Genomic DNA, 24,891 nt, shown 5'->3' on the forward strand with positions numbered 1-24,891 from the left:
ATCTCCATCTGCACTGTTACTTCTTCTACTTCTTTCGCCCTCTTTATTCTTTTCTCTCGTTTCCCAACGAGCTCTTCAGCCTTCTCGGCTTTTCACATGACAAGATCTAAGTAGGCTCTGTTTTATCCTCTCGTCTTTAGCAGGTTACAGACGGGAGCAGGTGAGAAAGTGTGAAGGGAATAGCAAAGGAGTAGCAAAGTAAAGTTTTTTAACAATATGTTTTGTCTCTGTCCATATCGGCTTTCTCTATTTCTGTGTGTTTGTGTCTCTTAAGGCCCCTGCACAATATTCCTCGCCAATGTTTGCCAAGAAATAGTTACAGCACATACTGTAACTCCCCGTTAAGCCATAACTTGTTGTTTTTAAATTTGTGTTTGAGTAAAGATTCAACAAATGAGATACAAGGTGTTGATTTGTTAGCTTTCGAGGCAGTGGTAGGCGTATTGAACTTTGGATAGAGTTAGGTTAGCTGTGTCCCCCCTGCTTCCAGTTTTTATGCTAAGCTAAGCTAATTCAAAGACTGGGAAATAAAAGACAACAGGATTTTAGAGAGTTTTTGTCAATCCTTCTTTTCTTTTCTTAAAGTACTAAATCTTTTTTAACATGCAGAGAAAGACAGCAGACCTGAGCTGGAATGTAGCTAGGTAGCTAGACATTGAACCTGAATGGAACCAAACCCATCAAAGGGGAACACCACCTAAATTAAGAATTCCAGTATGTTATTTTCCATTGCCTAGGAAAGTTCAATCGATATTTGTGAACATGAGCTACTCTCTTAAAGTCAGAAACCAGAGAAGTAAGTTTCAAACTTGTGATGTCATAGGGTAGAAAGTCTGGAGCTACTCCATAGACAATGAATGGGAGACTTTATGATGAATGGAGATTTTATGGATGTTTGTTTTCTTTTTATACCCAAAATGAGCTTGATTTTATTGTAGTGTTAGTTGTGAAACAGAAAATGTTCCCATTTACTCGGAACATTCCCCTGGGTGCTCTCAGGTTCATCTACTGTATAGCATCTCTCCCCATTTATTGTCTATGAAGCAGCTCCAGACTTTGTACCCTATGACATCACAACGTTGAGTTTTAGCACTCTAGTTTTGGGATTTGGGAGAGAGTTAAAGTGGCAGTAGTCAGTATATGTTTGGCATCATTGGGCAAAAATGCCATAATAACCTTTCAGCATATTATACATTCAAGTGTTCTGAGAGATAACTAGACCTCTGCACCTCCTCATGGCTCTGTTTACAGGCTTTAGAAAATCTAGCCCGTGACGGGAGACTTTGACCAATCACAGGTCATTTCATTGAGAGAGCGTTCCTATTGGCTGTGCTCCGGTCATGTGACCGGTACTTGGCGTTCCTTCAAGCCATCTCAACCTGATCTCAACATGGCTGCCGGGTCACAAACTTTCTCATGTTACAGCTAAAGCGTGCACTACAAGATGATTCTGAAAACATCTGAGGAGAGAAATAAGCATTAACGTAACATAATATTGATTCATATTTGATCAGCGCTGCCTAGTTTGACCGTTTGGTCGGAGTTCGCGAGTGATTGACAGCCGGCTCTCATAGACAGCAGCTGGACAGCAGACCTCAGATCAGCTCTTACTGCTTGTTTTCCTCCGGTCTGTGAAATCTTGCAGATGATGTTAGGAGCACCGGAGGACACCGGAGCCGGAGGACACCGGAGGACACCGGAGGACACCGGAGGACACCGGAGGACACCGGAGGACACCGGAGGACGCCAGAAGACACAGGAGGAACATGATTTTTTTCAGGTTACCTGTTTCATGTACTACTGTCAGGATATAACGCCGTTTTATAAAAATAACTACTACTATTACTTTAATCAGATTTGCTCCAATCTCGCCTACTTCAGCTTTAAAGGTACAAGATGTTTCCGAAAACATCTGAGGTGAGAAATAGGCATACAGTAATAGAATATATATATTTGATCAGCGCTGACTAGTTTCACAGTTTGCGAGTTCACAAGCTTCACAAGCAGTGATTGACGGCTGCGTTAGAGACTCCTCGGCTGTGATTGGTTGTTTTTTCTTTGGAAGCGGTGGAATCTTGCAAATGCCATTAGGAGCACTAACAGCAGGCAGAGGAACCTGATTGTTTCACAGATTATCTGTCTTAAGGCACTACAGTCAGGATATAGTTGCAGTTCGAACAAATATGACAAAACTTTATTGTTATTAAAGTTACCAACTGCGGCTTTAACTAGAACTAATTTATTATTTTCAGATCTGGGTAGACGGCACTCATGGAATAATCAAACTATAACTAAGTTTCTATCTCTGGAAAACTTCTTGGCACACGTTGAATTATGAGATATGTTGGCTCATAAATATGCATGAGCAGCAGCGGGAGATAATTAGGTGAATGTTAAATAAAAAAAAAAAAGGTGTATGTAGCTCTAAACGGCCCTTCTGATACAACGTGCAACAGGTCCTCGATTCAATGTTTTACAAGAGCACCTGTCAGCCGACATTCCAACTCATCCCAGTGTAAACCTGAAGGGAAAATCTCCCCATTCCCTCTTCGCTTCACACGAGCCTGCACGCTTCCCACACCATCTGTCTCTGCTGCTGACAAAGACTTCTGAGCGCTGCCTGCACATGTCGGGGTAGACAGACTCCCATCACTGAGCCGACGGCGGGTAGGGAACTGGATGATGGGAGCTGCGTCTTTCAAGACCAGAGCTTTTCCTCCAGAAGAAGGAGCTCCTTGAAGCCTTGATGCAAGAGGCTATGAGGGATGAGGAGGAGGAAGAAGAAGAGGGAGGAGGGGACAGTGGGCTGATGTGCAGCAGCGATAGTGTCAAAGCATGAGGAGGAGAAATTATTTACACCACAGTGGGCTGATCAATATTACATAGATGTTAGACAGAAAAAAATATAAAACGGCCCATTGATTGCATGGTGGGTGGGCGGGAGAGGTGGGAATATCAGGAGTGCGTTCATGTCTTGGTGACACTCAGCCACATCCCCTCCCTGCTGTGAGCACACGCAGGAGCCTGAGAAAATGAGCAGTGATTAAAAATCGACAACTTGGTAATGGGCTTGGGAATACGCCTTTCAAAGCATACGCTGAGCTTTTTGTGGCTCCTCTGAGAGCCCTTCTTTCTTGTATCTTCCACTTGGCTGTCTTCCCCCCACACAGCCTATGGCCAATTATACCAGGCAATCTTTAATGTGAAGCACGTTCAGGTGCATGAAGGAAATCATCTGTGGAGTCTTACCTTGAACAGGCCATGCTTGTGGCTGTGCTGGCCAAGCCACACTCCGCTGCCCGGGGTCAGCTCCATCTGAGGAGGGTCTATCACCCGCTCGTAAATCCTGCCAACGACAAATCAGAAGAGAATGTTTGGTTATGATAGCGACACTGATACAAGCACGTTTCTCTTTTTTGTCCTGGTCTGGCAGGAACACTGATCCAATACAGCTGAGCGGTAAATCCAACACACTGTGTGCATGTCCGCTCCCTCACGCCCCCTCCCTCTCCCTTCATGAGCAGAGGCTTGCTCTCCTCGAGCATGACAGCCAGTCTCGCCCCGTGGCCCTCTATAACACGGTATTGATATCTGGACCTGGGATGTAGGCTGGATTAACTAACCCGACTCCAGATAGACAGACAGACACAAACATGCTTTGGCATTAGCAAGGCAAACATCCTCAGCGTCATTCAACACCATTTTTTTTTTTTTCCAATGAAGCGGTCTAAAGGACGCTGGTGAGCACGGATGGGGATGTCAGAGAACAATTTGTCAAGTTTTCTCCTCCCTCTGTTCGCACTAGTAGGAGAAGGAGGAGGAAACCTCCTGCGTTTCTCTGCACTCAAGAGCAGCAAGCTGATTTGTCTCTGTTTCAGCTTCATTGAGGGTATTGCATTCAGTTATTTAGTAGTTTGTTTTGATCTCTGACAGAGGAACTGCAACAATGACTCACGGTACTACACTTAAAAAAACAGGTAATAGTCATAATGTTGAAGAGTTGGCAAAGTGAAGAGGAAATAAATAATCATGCAAAATAAAACGTATTATTATTATTAAGGGGTGAATGTCAGCAGCTGGGCAGGTGTTTGGTTAGGTCATATCTCAAGACCAATCTCGTTTGCATGCTGTCATTTTTTAGGCTTTCAGCATATACTTACTGCTCCATTAAGCAGCATTTTTGTTATTATCACAGAGTGAAATGACTCCCTGTAATGTAAAAAGTGCTGCTATAATCCCCGCAGCTCTGTAGCTTTCAAAGGTTTTGTCAGCTTTTGGTTTTTGATTTGCCTGCACATATGGTTGACTACTAATAGCTCTCACCAACCCCCGCTATAAAACTACGGGCAGCTCACGCAAACTACCTGCACCGAACAAAGTGAATAAATCGTGAATACAACGCATGTCAATAATTTGACAGGTGGAAAGAAAATGGGCTCTATTGGGATGCCTTTATGCCCATGTTTCTGCTTCATGTGAAATGTAAGTTACATTAAAGTTACTGCGAGGAACTTTAGTTTTGTGTTGGTTCCTGTAGACAAAAGCGGTGTTTCTGAGCATTTCAGCTCATTTTACTGCAGCAGGGTCTGACAGTCAGTACTGTGCAATCCCGGTTCTGGTTCTCCAGTGCTCCCCTTCCCTCCAGCGAGCCCAGCAATATGGCCTGGGCGCAGAGCTCTCCACCATCCACCTCCCGCCGGAGCTCAGGCTGCAGGTCGAAGGCGGAGGCGTAGCCGGATCTGGGTCTGTCCATGGCAAACTGGTTGGATGCCCAGCTGGAGTCTGAGCTGCTGGAGTCTGAGCTGAAGGAGTTTCTGGTGAACCTGCGTGATTTTATCAGATTTTTCACAGAATCTGATCCAGTGGCACTGATGACAAGTTTAAGAATAACTATACAGAAATAGCTAATCTTCTTGTTGATGGTCTTGTTTACTGATGAAGGTCATATAGTAATACAGTATTGAATTGTATTGTATTGAAATTGAATTGACTGTTTCATAACCAGATAAAAGTTCCTCACAGTAACTTTAAATGAGTGCTTGCTTACATGTTAGCTCTAAGAGCCTAATAAGCTAATGACATTAAAGGAACTCTATGTAAGTATCAGAAATTGCTTGTTAACAGCGACACCTGTGGCCATTAAGTCAAAAAAGTCAGCGTCCTGTTGCTCGCGCTCGCGCTTGTGCTCGCTCTACATAGACATGAACAAGCATTGCTCAAAACAGTGAGGCGACACACGTCAGCTAAAAGCACAATATCACTCTATATTTCAGCTGCTTGGCAGTAATGTTAGCTGACCAGACAAAGGTCTCTCCATGAATCAATGCTGATCCTAGTGTTGGCTTCTCCTGCTTCAGCCTCTCGACCGCCGTCAGAGGGAACAGGGGAGACACCGGAGTTTTGTTCGGAGACGATAACGTTACTCGCTCCGGAGCCCCGTTTATTCACTCAGCAGCAGGAAACATGACACGGGAAACCTCTGTTGGTCTGGGGGAGCTGCAGCATATCTCCACAAACGTCCACTGTACATTCACTAGATATTCTCAGAGCTAAACTAACTCTTCTGCAGTGTGGAGTGTGTGCGCATGCACGTGAGAGGTGGAGCGAGAGAGCGAGTTAGAATGAGCGCAGTGTGTGAGTGAAGGCAAGCAGGCAGGCAGAGGAGCAGAGACTCTGGCCCTGGAGACCAAAGCTACGGTCTCCCCTGTGTCTTCTGACCACAGTCGGGGGGCTGAAGCAGGAAGAGTTAACACTGTTTTGCAAGATGGGCTTCACTAGATAGAACTTTGCGGTTTTGGTGCTTCCGTGTAGTTTGTGTTGGAGTCTGAGTCTGTACAGCGTAGCCACACGCGAGCGCACATGGGACACCGACCTGCAATGATTTACACGTCTAAGAAGTTACAAACAGTACCTTTAAGAGTGTACACAATCCTGATCAAATGAGACATTCACTCTGTAGATCATCAGCCTCAACCTGCGCCTATACTGCATTTGTTTGTGACGGATATATCAAGTTATAACTGTCAAAGAAAGAAAGCTATAACTTGTAGACGGTGTTTGGAAAATAAAAAACATAGACAAGATCCATAAGTTAGTTTCCTTTAATGCTATAAAAAAAAGCTATTTTCCTCCAGCGAGAGAATGAATCAAGTACAAAACAGCAGCAGAATTTGTCATCTGAGTCACAGTTAGTCTCTTTTATGTTTCTAAGAGAGAAAAACAATGCCACGGCCACGCATGAATAATTACGGCTCTGTTATTTATATGCACACATTTTCAAAATAATGTTCTTTTATTTCTTTAATTTATGTTTTTTCCTAAATAGCAGCTTGTTCATTTAAAAATGTTGACATGTGCATACATTGTGCTTGATGTGTAGGTGCTGCAGTGCCGCAATGCTGTTTATTCTGTAGCCGTCTGATTTCCCCCCCCTGCTGGGCGAGCTGTCACTGCAGTAGAGAATGTAGAGGTCATGTGATTATACTCTATTTTATCTCCCCCCCAACCTTTCTGTCTTTGCTTCCCTCACCTTCCCCTCTCAGCAGCAGCTCAGCGGTGGTGAAGACCGGGAGTTTCACACAGGGAATATTGGAGAGAGCCGAGCGCCGAGATGCCAATTAGAATAGCGATGTGCTCACGGGCATATTTGCACGGTCTGACACCACAGGCCGCAGCCATCAACAGCTAATTATAGAGGACATTCACCAGTCAACATATAGTATGATTAACAGAACTCTTCTATCGCCGGGGTGCAGGATCCAATGAGTAATAGCTACAGTTTGCAACCCAGAGAATAGAAGGGGAATGTGAATAAATACAATGAATGTGTTGGCAACATTTTAAATTCATCCTAAAAAACAGACAAAAAAACATTGTCTCACTACAGTGATATCTACTCCTGCAGATAGTTTTGATTTCATTTGTACCGGTTTCGAGATTTCTCTTGTATTTTGGGTGAACTGTCCCTTTAAAAGTTAAAATTATCAAGAGTTTTAAACAATCTAACTCTATTTTTTATATTTATATTGAGCATTATTTTTAGCAATAGCCATTCAATGTTCAAAAATTACCTACCCATGCATGAGGGATTCACAGGAAATGCAAGGCCATGTAAGTCATGGTAAGCTGACAACGTAAAAATCACAAAGTCATGTCCATATATCGTACAATAAGTCGTTAACTTAAAAATGATCGTGCTCATGTCCGTATATCATATGATAAGTCGATAACGTAAAAACGATTGAGGTCATGTCCATATATCGTACGATAAGTCGCTAACGTAAAAAGGATTGAGGTCATGTCCATATATCGTACGATAAGTTGCTAACGTAAAAACGATGTTGGCCATGTCCATATATCGTACGATAAGTCGCTAGCGTAAAAACGATTGAGGTAATGTCCATATATCGTACGATAAGTCGCTATAGTAATTGTTGCAACAGGCCTACCACCATCCTCTTCAGTTTTGTGCAAAACTACCTGTGCCGTGTGCAGCATGAAATCAGATCATGGTTGCTCTTAGCTTAATGAAACAAGGCCGATTATTGACGTAAATTGACGACGTATTCATCAACACAAAATGAGTATACAGATACACAGGTTGTTTTTCTGCTATATTTCTGACAAAACAACAAGTGTCTGCTGCCCTTTAGAATCCTAGGACCTGTAGGACACTTGCTGTCTCGACCAGTAACCACTGGTGTCATCAAGTCAACCAGGACTGAAATCTTAAGGATTATAACTTTAATGTTGGATTAACAGGCTTTGCCAAATCCCTTAGCATCTACTACACAGTAGAAAAAAACATCAATAAAAGCTTGTTGGAAATGGGAGTGACTTGCAGGAACACATGATACAGTGGAGAGAGATGAACCAGACTGATCACTCCATCCTGAACCAGTAAAATAGGGCAGCACTGCTCCACTTTCACACCGCTCGTCTTCACCTTTATCAGTGTGGATGTGAGTGAGTGAGTGAGTGAGTGAGTGAGTGAGTGAGTGAGTGAGTGAGTGAGTGAGTGAGTGAGTGAGTGAGTGAGTGAGTGAGTGAGTGAGAGAGTGAGTGAGAGAGAGAGAGGAGAGAGAGAGAGAGAGAGAGAGAGAGAGAGAGAGAGAGAGAGAGAGAGAGAGAGAGAGAGAGAGAGAGAGAGAGAGAGAGAGAGGAGAGAGAGAGAGAGAGAAGAGAGAGAGAGAGAGAGAGAAGAGAGAGAGAGAGAGAGAGAGAGAGAGAGAGAGAGAGGCAGGTGTGGAGCGACTCCGCCATCATTCATGTGAATGGAGGCTGAAGCAAAGAGAAAACCCTGAGATGAGGAAAGTGCTGCATTACGGCCGGCTGGAGCTGTGGAAGCACCGTATGGCGGCGAGTGTATAAATCCACATCTTACTACATAACACATATTTTGTTGACAGTCCACTTCAATAAGCTGCCAGGCCACCTCGTTTCCACCGATTTACTGACTGAATTGAATAAACTACATTTAATCTTGGGCGGTCAGGATTTCAGCAGTACTGGCTGGCTGTTTCCCAAGTTTGTCTTTAAGCCAGCGATAAGAGCAAATACATTAAAAAGACTAAATAAAGCCACTAATGCCATCAAAAGCCCCGTCCATCTAACTTAAGGATTACATGTCAGAAAATTCGAAAAACCGACAGCTTTCATCTTCAAAAGTGAGACACAATATTTAGCTCTTTGGCAGCCGTCATGGCTTCCCTTCAAGAGAACAATCTCAATCACAGCCTTCATTATTTGCTTTGCCAATATCTGTCGGCCACACTAAACCCCAGACCACTTCCAATTTTCCACTAGTTGAACTCGAGACATTTCCTGTCATGTTTGTGTCTCTCCTCTGCCAGAGAGATGAAGACGGGATTCAGGAGTCGAAGTCCCTTTTGAGTCACTCGCCTCGCCGTGGGACAAAATTCTCAAAGCTCTCCGTTTATCCTCTGCCAAAAGCACAGGCTGAGATAATGTCGCGTCACTGAAGGCGGGTGAGAGATTACTGGTTATGTGACAGGAAGCTAAAAAAGAAAGTCCTGAATGCTCTAAAAATGCTCCTAAAGGTGTTTGTAACTAGGATTGGGCTTCGCCGGCAGTTTATCAAACCTGAATCTGTAGAATCTTCTTGTGAAATCTGAAAACATTCACAAATCCTTTTGCATATCAATTCAGATTAAGTTGATTAACATGAAGCTGAATACCATATTTAAGAACTACAACTCAAAAGATTGGTTTTCAAGGACAAAATTCAAATTTGACCAGATTGACAACATATCTGCATAATTTCTGTTTGCAAAGACCAATAGCGTTGCTGTTTTTGACCGGAGGGAGACAGCAGTATTGATATCCTACATATTCATGAATCGAGGTTAATGTTATGAGCATAAAAATATAAGGTTACTGTCTACCGGCGGCCCCCGGGGACCTACGTACCGCTGACACCACAAAGAGCTTCAGAGAGCGGGCGGGTGTCAGATCTGTGCAGAGCATCGGAACAAAAATACAGACTCATCACCAACAAGCCATGAAGCTATATAACTATATACAGTATTAAGATAATTACCTCCACCAAGGCCAAAGGCCTAGGAAGGAGGTTGTGTTTTCACCGGCGTCGGTTTGTTGGTTTGTTAGTTTGTCCGTTAGCAGGATAACTCCAAAAGTTTGCGATGGATTTCAATGCATTTTTTTTGGAGGGGTGGGGTGTGGCACAATGAACAATCCATTAGATTTTGGTAGAGATCCAGGTCAGGAATTTTTTTTACAGATTCCGATAAGACCTCTGGGTATAACACATGCACAGTGTAACTGATGACGCATTGATGACGCATGACCCCGCCTCTTTCCCTCACAGAGAGAGACAGAGAGAGAGCGGGATGGTGGGGGGGAACTGTAGATTCAGCGTTTTTTCACATTAAACTCGGTGGAATTCCAGTTGAGTTCGACCAAAGCACACTTGGTGATTGTTGTTGATGAGTAACGACGACGGTTTAGGTGAGTTTTAAGAATGTTGCCATATGCGACCCAGACCACCTCCGATAGCGGTGTGAACTTGGGTGCATTCACACGTGTACTTAAAGATGTCCACTTGTGATCGGATCACCCAGGACGCATGTCAGTGCCAGGTATGAACAGGGCCTTTGGCACTACCTTAATGTTTTAAAGGTAAAAATCGTACTTTACTGCTTTGTACAAAAAAATTAAAAATGGTAAGAAAATGTTAGAGATCTGATTAAAACATCCAGAAGACTTCATGCTAAAATAATAAAGACAAGCGAGGTAAATGTTTTGATAAGCTTGTTAGATTCAGGGCTTAACCAGTCCTTTGAATGTTATCCATTTTGAATGAAATCCAAAAGGTGCAGCTAACAGAACCCAGCCCTATGTGGAAGACTAATACATGGTGTCATTTCTATATACTGGTCTTCATCGGAGAAAATGACAACACGTCCTCCAAGCTTCCAAATCGGCCGACTCTTCCCCCTTTAACCCTAATTATGATCAGCGTCTTCAATGGACCCCTTTCTCGGTCTTCTAAATGATGGTATTTACTGCAATGAAATTGGACTTATTATAATGTTATTGTCGGATTATGATCCCATTGTATTTTGCCTTTTTACAGGTTTTTTACAACAGCTTTTGAGTAAAGGATCTGTCATCATCAACTTGTCAGGGAAAAAAGGCTAAATAACGTTCCGAACTTCAAGGAAAAACTGGCATGTCCATTTTCAAAGGGGTCCCCTTGACCTCTGACCTTAAGATATGTGAATGAAAATGGGTACTATGGGTACCCAAGAGTCTCTCCTTTACAGACATGCCCACTTTATGATAAAGTATATATTTTTTTAAAGCTAAATGAGGTACCTGTGAGGGTTTCTGGACAGTGTTTGTCATTTCCAATCATAAATATATACATACATTTGCATAAAGCAGCATATTTGCCCACTCCCATGTTGATAAGAGTATTAAATACAAGTCTCCCTTTAAAGTACATTTTGAACAGATAAAAAAAATGTGAGATTAATTTGCGATGAATCATAATTAACTATGGACAATCATGAGATTAATCGTGATTAAATAATTTATTCAATTGACAGCCGTAGTTCATATTAAAAACAAAACTTTCCCCATGTTTTTCAAATTTCCAAATGTTGGGAAAACAAATTCCTGCTGTAGCTGCTCGTGACAACTACTGCATGATCAACTAAAAAAAAACAGTTACAGTTAGGGAAAGATCAATGTCTTGGTTAAATATTGAACAAGTCAACAGGTCTTTACTTTTTCAATATAACTGAAAACATAATATATTCCTAGTCTTAACCAAACCATGATCTTTTCCCATGATCTTTTCCCCGAGGTGCTTTTGGGTCCTGAGTTTTGTACATAAGACTTCAGTGATGTGCGAGACACACCACCTTATGGACTACAAAAAAATGTTTCCTCCAAAACATACTTGGAAAAAACATTCAGGAGTCTATAAACATCATTTCTAGGAGACAGTGTTGTTTGATTTCACCCTTTTAAAGTGTCTTCCTTCTCCCTTAAGTCCTAATGTTTTGGGAGATTTTTTTTTTTTTCTTTCTTTGTCTTCTTGAAGAGCTCAAGCTGCATCAGAAAGAAAGCCCACTGAGACACTTCATGTGATATCAGGCTGTAAACACCAACTTGACTTTACTGTCGGCACCTACTGAAACAGAAGTAAACGGCTACATGTGGTCTTTCAGATACTAAGCCTAAACATTCATCATGATACCACTCAGGTGTAGCACACAATCCAAAACACATAATACCCATCACCGTGTTCAAATGTGGACAGAAAGAGAGTGGATCTATTGTGAACAAAATGTTCAATAATAACCATGAGACAACCTTTCCTTTGTGAATACAGATTATGCCCTACTAATTATAATGTGGTCAGAATAATTGGGTTGATTCTCAGCTACAGTCCATTTGCTGAGATTGGATATAAATTCCGGCTCATTAACGTGTGAATCCACGTGTATAGAGAGAGCCACTGATCAGCACTTTCCTTGTGCTAACATACAGTACATTCTGTTGTTATTAGGGCTGTCAATCGATTCAAATATTGAATCGTGATTAACTGCGTGACTGTCCATAGTTAAATCACGATTAACCGCAAATAAATCACAATTTTTTTATTTGTTCAAAATGTACCTTAAAGGGAGATTTGTCAAGTATTTAATACTCTGGGAGTGGGAAAATATGCTGCGTTAAGCAAATGTATGTATATATTTATTATTGGAAATCAATTACCAAAACGAAACAATGACAGATATTGTCCAGAAACCCTCACAGGTACTGTGTTTAGCATAAACAAATATGCTCAAATCATAACATGGCAAACTGCAGCCCAACAGGCAACAACAGCTGTCAGTGTGTCAGTGTGCTGACTTGACTATGACTTGCCCCAAACTGCATGTGATTATCATAAAGTGGGCATGTCTGTAAAGGGGAGACTCGTGGGTACCCATAGAACCCATTCACATATCTTGAGGTCCGAGGTCAAAGGGACCCCTTTGAAAATAGCCATACCAGTTGTTCTTTGCCAAAATGTAGCGTAAGTTCGGAGCGTTATTACGCCTCCTTCACGACAAGCTAGTACGACATGGTTGGTACCAATGGATTCCTTTGTTTTTTTTTTTAGTTTCATGTGATGCCAGTATCTTCTTTCTGCTTTAAAAAGGAACCCGCTACAACAACAAAAATTGCGTTAATGCATTAAAGAAATGGCGTTAAAATGAATTTGCGCTAATACGATATCGCGTTGAGAGCCCTGGTTGTCATACCTCTAAATGTGTCTTCCTATGTATAGTTACAATCCGAGCCCAGTGAAATCTGTAACCAGGGAGCTATACTAAATAAATCTGACGGAAAAAGATTCATCCATTTACACCTCAACTCTCTTCCACCTTCCTATGCAGTGTTAGGGGTGTTACAGAACAGATCATGAGGAATAGTAAACAAGCCTGTCATCACCGGGGAATGTGTGTGTGCATAATTACATCCAGAGGTGACACCTCTTTGACAGCAGTGGCAAATGTGTCATGCAGCATATAGTCCTTTATAAGCATTACAGACGTTCGCAGTATGTGTGATGTGTTGAGCAGAATTAGAGTTCATTAGATAATGTGTATGGCGGTTTCCATTGTATCTCATACGCACACACATTCACATGCCAGATAGTGCTATGAAGACAGCATGTCAATGTACCAAACAGGAACAGAAAAACAAGCATACTGTACATTTTCTGCACGGAGCTTTCAACCATTTTATACCGAAGTTATACTTTCTACGTCTGCCGACCCTCACAGACATGCGACGTGACGTACTTTTCGTCATCGGAGGATGTAGGCAAAGGCTCAGTGGAGACATCCACATACTGCCAATTTGTTGTGACTGCGCAGACTTGTCCCAAGCGGACAGTATTTAAACTGAACTACTACGCGACCGTAGTGTCCGCAGCTGTCCGTGTATGTGTCCGTTTGGGACTATAACCGAGACTTTAGATATCAACTTGATTTTAGGTATATTTTGTGGGGTTTTATTTTTATTTTTTATATCTTTTGGTCTGTCCTTTTGTATGCATATGTGTTGTACCCTGTCTCTTTTTGTTTTCGTGAAGCACTCTGAAAAATGCTACAGAAATACCAACACAGTCTCACGGCAGTTTGTGAAATAGCCACGAATTTCAATCTATTTGATTTTGTGTACATAGACACAAATTTCCCTTTTTTTAAAACGCTCAACATGACTTACAAAAAAGTATTTTTTCGTGCGTTTTCTTACGAATGTCCAGCAACACGTGGCACACCTGTCAAGTTCTGCTCCAGTCTTTTCAAATTAAATTACTTAGTTAGGTTTCGGAAAAGATCATAGTTTTGGTTTAAATAACCCCAGAAGTGGTGTAACTTAAAGGCAGGGTGGACGATGTTATTCAGTAACCACTATTTGTTATATTGGTTGAAATGGTTTTACACCCCGACAGCGATCCCATACTGATGAGCTCTGAAAAAGGACCGGAAAAGAGCCGTCATCTGTAGCTGCTGTAATCCTGTAAAAACGTCTACCAATCACTGCCTCGAGGTCCGCTTGGAAAGAACCAATAGGATGCCTCCCTGCTCGTACTCTACCCTTGGCATGCACCAGCCTGATTTCAAAGTGCGTCGCTGCCACACATTTACTGGAGAATGAAAGAGAAAACTCCACTCTCTCCGCTCTGTGTCTGTGAAGTAGTTACGATGCGGCGGTGCTCGTGCATGTGTGTGGGGGGCGTTGCATTAAAAGGAGCCCCAAGGGGTGGGGGTGGGTTTAGACGGAGCTCCTGAGGCGATGCTACTTTCAAAAAAATAACATCTTCGACTCTATCTTTAAGTACAGACGGTACGTGACGAAACTATTTTTTTTAGCTTTAGGAAAGGATAGTGGTTTCACGGACTTCTGGTTTCACACGGGACACAAACAGTGGTCTCCTGGGGGGAAGTTCTGCGTTTTCTGACCCACCCATCCACTCCGACCTCCTCCCTACGAAGCGTTCGCCACTCTCTATCCTTCCCAGTTCACAATTACGCGAATTACATAAGTGAATGAATTACACAAATACATAAAAATTGATTTTGTGATGACCATCACGAAAAAATTGATTTTTAGTTTTGTGACTATTTCATGAACTGCTGTGCGACTGGGCTGGAATACATGCTTATTTAAATTTCCTGAGTTGCGGGAAATTCTGCAAAATGAGTAAGCTTTTTCTATTTTGTGTTTTTTTTTTTTTAAAGACAAAAACAAGCAAGAATGTATCTTTAAAGTTCCAAAGACAATGGACTCTATTTTCATATTTTTGTTTATTGTCTTAACCTTGACTCACCCATCTGTGTGGGGTTCTGTATGCCCAGCACTGCATGCTTAATTATTGGCACCATCCAACTAGTAGATACATTTTGGATGCTGATTTAGATGCATGTTTAATGCGGAACATCGATAAAGCAGTTTACCTTAATCTCTTAATTACGGCAATGAAGTGCATGCTGAATTATTGGCACCCTCCAACCAGTAGATGCATTTAAATCAGCAACAAAAATGTAGGTTTAATGCAAAAATGATGATAAAAGCGGTCTGCATTTACCTCTAAATTATGGTATTTGTTGTTCACAGCTGTGTAATACTGTGTGAAAACATTCTCCTTCGGTTCATTAAATCCCTGCAGCCATCTGAGCAACAGAACAGACACGTGTAATAAATCTGCATCAGTCAGAGTTGAGAATTAAGGCTCGATTTAACAGTCACAACCGCATGATGTATTCCTGTTAAGGTAGAATGGATCCATTTGAAACAATAGACTTCCTACCATTTATGGCAAAGCGGCAACATCAGACTTTGGGGTAAAGCCATGTTTCTGTGAGAATGAAGACATCTGGGGAGGTTTATCCAAAGTCCAGTTTACTTACAGTGGGGCGCAGGCTCTCGATGTTTAATGCAACAGCCGGCATAGTTTAAACTCTTGACGTGTTTCAAGATCATCATTAGGGCTTGTTATTGCTATGTGCGCTGTTAAGACAGATGTGGGGAGATACTGTAGATAAATAAGGCTTTTCAATGAAACTCCATTAAGTCTATGCAGAGGCTATATAACAGTATGTTTTGTTTTATATAATATAATCAAGCCGTAGCTGCAGCAGTGCTCCTCAGTAGAGCTGAGACGATTAGTCGATTAATTTGTTAGTCGATTGGCAGAAAATTGATCGGCAACCACTTGGATGGGTGATTAAAGATGCAGTGGGTAGAAATGGAGCAAATATGATTAAAAAAAAAGTTGTTTTTATAAATCAGTCACTCTATCCTGACAGTAGTGCATGGAATGGTAAATGGTCTTGCATTTATTTAGCGCTTTTCTAGCCTTCCGACCACTCAAAGTGCTTTACACTACATGTCAGCATTCACCCATTCATACACTGATGGCAGAGGCTGCCATGAAAGGTGCCCAACTTTGCCCATCAGGATCTAATCTATATACTCATTCACGCACACCGATGGCTCAGCCTTCGAGAGCAATTTTGGGGTTAAGTGTCTTGCACACCGACATGTGACCGAAGCAGCTGGGGATCGAACCAACGACCTTCCGATTGGTGGACGACCTGCTCTACCCTCTGAGCCACAGCCACCCTGAAAGCCCCATGAGACAGGTAATCTAAAAAAAATTGTGCCTCTGCGTCCTCCGGTGCTTCTAGCGGAATCTGCAAGATTTCACAGACCGGAGGAAAATAACCAATCAGAGCCGAGCTTGAGCCTTACTGTACTGTACGGTTACTGTAAAGCCTATTTCTCTCCTCAAATGTTTTCAGAAACATCTTGTAGTGTACTGTTTAGCTGTAAAATGAGAGTTTGTGACCCGGCTGCCATGTTGAGAACAGTTGAGGAAATATCAAGCACCACTCACCAGCGGAAGCACAGCCAATAGGAACGCTCTCTCTCTCTGAAATGACCTGTGATTGCTCAAAGTCTTCCGTCACAAGCCAGATTTTCTAAAGCCTGAAAACAGAGCCATGAGGAGGTGCAGAAGTCTAGTTTTCTCTCAGAACACTAGAATTACAATATGCTGAAAGGTTATTATGGAATTTTTGCCCAGTGATGCCAAAAATATTCTGCCTGTTGAAGCTTTACACATGTATGTCAAACAAAAAAATAACCATAACATGAAGATGATAAATTGTGTTGTGGAAGTGGAGCAACGCCGCGCCGGTGTTCCTTCTTATTCTCGTCTGTCCTCGACTTCCGTGGCAGCACTACCGTATATTCAGGCAGCTGTCACTGCCGCTCTGCAGCGTCTATTTCTAAAAGGGCATCTGTCTGTCTCTCTCATGCTTCTTAAGTGCTGCGAAATGAATCAAACTGTACCAGCTCTACTCAAAAACTGGAGCTCCGCCACCCACAGAGATTGAAAGACGCCGGCATTCTGCTCCGAGATGGCAGGCCTGCGATTTGAGTCAATACTCCCATTCATTGTTAAATCCAGTCTTGGTCGTCTTTCAGTAAAAAAAAATGAAATCCCTAATGGATGAAATGTGGGCAAGATTGGATTTTTTTTTTAACAACAAATGTTTTTTAAACATCTTGGCAGCATGCGGTGCAAAAAGAACCCAAAAAGCAGAAAACTAACGGAAAAGAACTAGAGCATCCCCGCTGAAAAAGGCGAGGAAACTATTGCCTGAAACTAGAGCATATCCTAATAGGATGGCAGATGTATCATGTTTAATGGATAAAATGACCCAAATTCCTTTACCCCCAGCTTGGTGCAGGGGATAGGACTGGTTTTACCTACAGTATGTAGATGAAGAGTCTAATGTGGCTTCGTCACCCAATTCCCAGAGGAACTGTACGCCTGCTTCCTCTCTGTCTCACATATCTGTAATAACTTCACCTCCACAATGACCTTATCTGTTGATAGACGCTCCTGTCCTTTACTGATAAGACACAACTACTGCACATATATTCTGGGGAACAAAAAAAAAACAAAACAGGAGATGGAGAGGATGGCAAGGTGTGAAAGTACGGTCGTGTATGCATGCAAGTGTCCCCTGGGTCTCCTTGGCGCAGCGAGCTCCTGCTGTCCTCCTCCTCCTCCTCCTCTTCCTCCTCCTCCTCCTCCTCCTCCTCCTCCTCACTGCCACCAGGGGCCCGAGCTGGGGCGTCTGCCAGCGTGATGTGGGTTGGACCCCGCTGAGCTCGACGCAGGGAGGCTACAGTAATGACACACTCCATCACACCTTACACAAGACGGCAGTGATCCCCAGACAGAAGAAGGGCTATTAGGGAGGACTAACAGCCTCCAATCTGCTCTTTAAAACAAAGTCAAATACTTGAGCAGCAGAATGATGGCGGCTCAGCCAGGGCTAATGACGGCATGAGGCTGACAGCGTTCACGCCAGTGAGAAACTTGCTAAGGCAGAGCAGGAATATAACGACACATACAGTATACAGAGAAAAAACAAAACACTACATCACAGCCATGTCCCCAGTTTGAATCCGATATGGGGATCTTTGTTGCATGTCATCCTTCAGCCAAGTATGACTATTCTGTTGTACGAGATTCGAATCCAACGGCCATGTTTAGTGCCAAAGCAGGAAGCAGAGAGTCTTTATATGAAGCAAAGCCAAAAAGCAAACTTGAGACTTTCGACCACAGAGCGCAGTGAGAGCTCTATAGCCTGGTGTTACAGGAAGTTACTCTTTAATGTTGGGTGCATCTGCTTATTACATGTCATACTAAATTGTTCAATTATTATTGCTTTCTGGAAGTTGAATTATGGGAAACTACTATATGTATCTTTACATATATACTGTGCTGAAAACAACCGTCTAAAATTATGCTGCAGATCCTTCTTTGTGGCAGTCAATACAAGTTATGCAGGTAGTGTCATAGGGCTGGGTATCGCTTAAAAAATTACAACACCAGTACCAATACCAGTACGCTAAAAGTGATACTGATACCAATAGAGTACTTCAATTTGATACCTTTTTGTTCTAGTTCACTCGATACCCATCATGTAAATGGAAGCAATTAGTTGCATAAAATGCCACCACCGCCGCATTTATTTTTATCAATTAATTTGTAGTATAGTTAGGGCTGGGTATCGGTACTCAATACCTTTAAAAGGTATCGACCGAAACAACCCAGTGCCAAGTAGTATCGAAACTTCTTCAGTCAAACGATACAATGCATCCAACCATCACCGTGAGCATTCTTTGATTTATTACGACGTGTGATTGGCCCACTACCACAGCAGCTACAACAACCCATAGAGCCAGGATTGCCTGTCTGCACACGGCTCTGAACACGGAGATGTCTGAGCTGGCGGCTGGCGGCTGGCGGCTAGCAGCTAACGGTGCTAACGTTGCTTTAAGCACTAACAACTGCAACAACTGCTGACAGAGCTAACACTTGACCTGGGGGGTACCGGTGACATTGCGATCCTACAACTGTGGGTCGGGGGACGGTGTTATCAGCGGTAACCGCTATATGAGCACTACATAGTAGCGGTAGCAATTTGCTAGCCAGCACACACAGCTTCCATTCACATGATGGGTATCGAATGAGGTACTCGTTTGGTATCTGTATCACTGGTACTGGTATTGGTGCTGGCATCGTAAGCGATACCCAGCCCTAAGTATAGTCAAACGTTTTGGGGGCATCTCGGCATGCTAACCCCGTCAAATACACCGCGCTCGACTTCACCAAACCACAAACTGTATGGGTTGTAGCTGCTGCGGTATGGTGGGCTAATCACACGTTGCATTAAACTGAAGCACGCTTGTGGCGATTGACTGCAACAGTCGTTTTTTTTTCTAGATCTGGGTACAAAAAGGATCTGATGCAGGTGTCCTTTGACTCAAGAAGTTTCAATACTACTTGGTATTGGGTTATTTCAGTCGATGTCGAGTACCGACACCCAGACCTACTCATAGGGTAAATAATCCGTCACATACTGGCTGAACTGAAAGTTCAAAAACATTGTCATTCGATTTAATCCAGAGTTTTACAGAATCATCCAGTCCAAAAACTGTCTAGTGATAGAATTGAATCCCCTGATCTGTCTCCCCATGTTTCCTGTCTGTCTTGCTATCAGTTGAATGTAAAAAGCCCCAAAAAATAATCAACGGAAACGAGAGAATATTATTGATGTAATAAACAGTGGGGAAAAAAACCCCAAGCTGATTAGCACCAGATTCATTCACATGATAATTACCAGTTCACCACTCAAATCAATTTCAGGTTAAAAAATGCACCCTGATTGAAAATAATGGGAATCAACAGTTGCATCAGCGGAACGACAGGCTTGCAACACTGATGGAAAATCCCAGTCAGATGGTCGAGGTCTCTGTGTGCAGCCTAACCCGCATGACGAGCACATTATAGAAAATCAATTGGGAAAAAAAAAATACTTTACCACCACTACTCATTGACATTTAAAATGTTCCTTCATTAGGCCGGCTAGGGCAGGAGGAGTAAATACTCGCTGAGACCCTGCAGCCACCCATTGATCTAAATGTGGGGTTATTCTGCTGGAGTTGCCACATTGATTAGAGACCCACGGGCCACATATAATTTCCTCCTGTGCTTTCATTATGCTCTGTGTCCTGCGAAGTTGTGACAATGCAACCACCCGGTCAAACAAAAGAGCCTTTCCAGGTCAGAAATACCAACTGTATCTCGGGCGCAACGCTTGCCAAGGACAAGGGCAAAGGTGTCAAGGTTACAGAAAGCATCATGTGGCATTATTAACCCGATTTCGACTCATTATCATTCTTTGTGGCGCACACTCCTCTTCGCTGGGGCGTCAATGATCGGGTAATGAAATAATGAATGCTCGCTGCTCCGCTGAGCAACACTGGCACTGCCCTTCACAGGAAATTAAAATGTTACACCTGAATTGCTCATTTGGGGTAACATTTCTAGTTCTTCATGCACGGCTTCACTTTGACTTGGACCTGTCCATGCATACCACTACATATTATACCATATATTAAAGAGGACATCTCATGCTCATTTTCAGGTTCATACTTGTATTTTGGGGTTTCTTCTAGAACATGTTTTAAAAAGGTAATAAATGCAAGATTGGGAGCATTTATATTGCCTCCGCATGGCTTTTCAACATGGCGACAGCCGAGCCAAAGACTCATAACTAACGGTGCTATCAGTGAAAGGCAACACTGCTGACAGAGCTAACAGTGTTTACCTAAGGGGGAACCGGAGGGTCGGTGCTACACTTCTGCGACAGCACTGTCGATCAGGACGGCGTTATCAGCTGTAACCGCTGCTTGAGAACAGCGCAGAGCGGCGGCCGTGAGCGAGCCAGTGGGGCACGCTCACATGCACAAACACGCACTAAAAGCATGCACAGCCGGCCCGCCTATGTCAACAAAGCAAGGAGAAGCTCGGATTACAAAACACACACACACAGATGGAGAGAGACTTCATTCTCTGCTCAGGTAGACATTACTACTCCATATCTTTACACAGCAAATAGTTGTAGGATGCTATATTAATGCCCTGGATATCATATGGAGCATCTTTAACGTTCAAAAAGCATATAATTTTTATATATGTCTGAATATACCTGTATTTATGGCTGTCACAATAACAGCAATATTGCAATACCGCGTTATTGACAAGCGAACCGCAGGGGATGGCAAGTAACCGCCACAACCGCTATGTTCATTTTGTCTTTTTTTAATTCTTTACAACGCGTACAGTATTAACACTATGCTACAAACGGCAGCAGCGTGACTTTGGATGAAACGCTGCATTCGTCACATTTACCCAGCCGTCCAATCACAAAGTAGGAGGGGCGGGTCAAATACCACACAGACCAGATCCTATATTTAGGCTACAAGTGCTGAACAACAACAATGGAGGAGAAATTAATACACCCACCGGCAGGCCCATCCTCTCCCTCCCTATGTGCGTCAGCCTTCCCTTCTGCGGACATCCCATATCATAACAACCAGACGCTACCACAGAGTCTCCGCAGAAAAAAAAAATAGCTGCGCCTCATTGCCCTTCTATGTTCTGCATTTAACAGTAAACAATAGCCTATTTATATAGTTTTAACACTGTCATCTTTGTCATTTAAAAAGCAACAATATACGTAACATTTAATGCCTAACAATACAACTAATATATATAGCCCTTAAATCAGGATAAATTAAGTAATTTTGCAACAAAAAAAGGCAATAGTATTGTATATCGCGCTGCTGAGCCAATCATTGTCACTTCAGGGGAAATTACTTCAAATGTCTGAACGTTCCGTTTTAGCGCCTGTCTCTTTAAGACCCCTTCCCGAAAAAAACCAGTCTTGGGCTTACGAGAAGAAATATGGCACACCTTTGCCAAGGTAGTTCTCAAGCTGTGGGCGATTTATTCTAATGAGCCTGCATGTGACATAGGAAGGGGAGCCAAATCTGATTGGCTTGTTGAATCACATGTTTTCTGATCAAGGCAGCCCACAAAAATCTGACCGGGTTGTCTTATTTCGCAGTTTGTGGGTTGGTAGGAACTCAAGATACCCAAATGTATTAGCACAAGCACTGGAAACGTGAGTTTTCATAGTATGTCCCCTTTAAAATATTGAGATGTATTATGGAATAGCAATGGAAAAATGACAAAGATTAACGACTGTAAGAACAATGGACAGAAAGAATCAGATGAAGTTTGGCTTCACTGCAACTTCATCATTATTCTAATGTTCCATTCCAGTCTAACAGCCTTGTTCTTGTCCTAATGATAGTTTTGGCCCGGCTGATGAGCTGCTTAGCAGGTGAAAAAAAAAAAAAGGAATGTACCTTCCAGCTCACTGGCTTCTTTAATGAGCAAGGCAGAATGTCATTTTCTGGCTGCTGGACACAAAAGCAGTACGAGTCGAATCATTACGAGATCTTTAAGGTGGAGAGCTCCCGATGTCTCCCCTCCTTCATTAGCCAAGTGTGTAATGAAACCGACAGTATTTCATAACCTACGTTCGAAATGTACACTTGACTGTGAAACGGAACGGATGTTATCATCAGCCCTACAAGACATCATTTAGAATACATAATGTTGATCTTCATAATGCAGGCGCTCTAGAGGAGTAGAATAGGGTCGGAAGTATTTCAGATGACTGTGAGGCTCGCTGAGCCATCAGTCTTCTTCCTGACATCCATGTGCACATTAACAGTGATATGGGAACTGTAATATGAGCACTATGGAAAAAATAATGTGCATGAAAAAAAAAAAAAAAAAGATAGAGCAGACAGCCAGAAACAGGGAGTCTGAAATTGAAATAATTTCATGCATTGCAGCCGTGCTCAAATGAAAGCTTCATGTGACCTGCTCATGTGCTGAACAGGTAAAAAATCACATTATCTGGAACACAATCTTCACAAAAAAATATTTTTGTAATACCCATCATTTATAAATGGTGAATTGATGTTAATACAAATTGTATTAATAGTTATTTTACTGTTAACACCCATTAAATGATAATTAATGTTTACTAATTATAAGTAATGCTATTATTTATTTTTAGTAGTTATTTTAACAGCTTATTATTGCATATAATAAAACATTTTATATACTATAATAATCACGTGTTAATGATTACGAAATTATTTGTAAATCTTTTAAGAAATTGTTTTGTAAAATATATATAAATATTACATGGATAGATATTTTTAACACTTTGTTAATGGTAATTATTATTTTTTTTTTATTGCAAGGCAAAAGACAATGCATTAACAAAACAACACAAGGACGACAAGAACAGTGAATAGAGGCTAGTTACAACAATTTTGCCATGAGATGTGAGAACCAGGTGATGCTAGTGTGTGCGTGTGTCTGTGTGCATGTGCGTGCATGCATGCATTCTGGGGTGGAGTCTATAGGGTGGATATATGGAGAGAGGAGAGAAAATAAAAAAATAATAAGTATTAATGTAGTTAACTAAGGGAGAGCATAGGGAAGGAACTAACTAAATAAATAAATGAGCAAAGAACAAAATGAATGTAATAATAATTATAATAATAATACTAACAATTATGATAATGATAATAGTAATAACAATGGGGTTCAACACCCCGTCCACTGACAGCGAAGAACAACGGGTCCACCGTCAGGAACCTCCAAAACGGGTCAGCAGGGTCAGTCCAATAATTGTTTTTTAAAACCGTCTATAAACATTATTTGGATGTTTATTATAGAGCTGGAACTGATGATTATAATACCTTATTAAATGGTCAATAAATACATTGTAAGGTATCTATAAACATTATTTGGATAGATAGTTACTCATTGTTAATGGTTAATAATTGGTTTCTGGTCCACCTATCTATGTAATGTTTAAAGATGTTTCACACATGATTTCTTAAAAATGTACAAATCATTTGGTAATCATTAATGAATACTTAATATAGTATAACATTTTATAATTTTTGCAACAATAAGCTGATAATAAAAACTTTACTAATGTAATCAGAATGTAATTGTTATCGTCTCCAGTCAACTTTGATATAATATCGAAATTTATAAACTAATTATTTCATATTACATAAATTAATGATAAAGTAACAGAAATTATAGCATTACTAATAATTAGTAAACATGATTAATTATCATTTCATTGCTGGTCAACAGTAAAATAACTATTAACTAAGTTTCCACTTCACCATTTATAAATGATGGTTATTACAAATTGTTACCAAAATATCTCTTCAAAGTTTGTGCTCATTTCACAACATTTTATCAGACTCTGTGTTGCAACAGCCATTAACACTGATAGTCAGCTGTTTTGAAGACTTAATTAGGACATCATTCAACACAACCGCCACGATGGAGAGAGAGAAAGAGGATGAAAGAGGCACCGGGGAGAGCTAAGACATTTAAAAGAGATTGTTAAAGCACGTCTTCACACCATAACTGAAACACAGACCGCCGCAGTGTGATTTGTAAAATGTGTTCAGAGTGGCAATGAGCAGTGGTGGGTTGAGGTTCAAAAGGAAATAAATAAATAAACACTGGCTGGTGGCAGTTTATTCCTGATGAAACCAATAACAGCCCCTCTTTCAGCCACAAAAGCAGCTTGTTAAGGCCACGACTACATCTTAAATATTGACATCCCTCCGATGATTTATGGGCCAAATGAGATGAATAATGTAGATCAGACTACATTGTTAGTCAAGCGTCTGGTTAATGCAGGCCACGTAGACGCCTCTTCATTACCATGTCCTCATGCTGCTCAAGCATCTGCTCCTCTAACTGTGGCTGAACTGAGTGTCCACCGGCCTCTATCGGTCATCGTGCAACAGGTAGTTTCAAACAAGCGTTCTGATTGGTCGAAGACCCTCAACAGT

The 24,891-nt window shown here is 41.8% G+C and overlaps 1 protein-coding gene across 1 annotated transcript in view; it reads right to left on the reverse strand.

The window, feature by feature from the left end:
- Window positions 1-24,891, reverse strand: part of LOC141760306 (protein kinase C-binding protein NELL1-like) — a 377,384-nt gene that overhangs the window by 249,714 nt on the left and 102,779 nt on the right. Inside the window, exon 5 of the mRNA XM_074622982.1 lies at window positions 3,250-3,346. Coding sequence (XP_074479083.1) covers window positions 3,250-3,346 — 97 coding nt within the window. The remainder of the gene's footprint in view (window positions 1-3,249; window positions 3,347-24,891) is intronic.

This window comes from Sebastes fasciatus, chromosome 2 (assembly GCF_043250625.1).
Source record: "Sebastes fasciatus isolate fSebFas1 chromosome 2, fSebFas1.pri, whole genome shotgun sequence".
Classification (NCBI taxonomy): Eukaryota; Metazoa; Chordata; class Actinopteri; order Perciformes; family Sebastidae; genus Sebastes; species Sebastes fasciatus.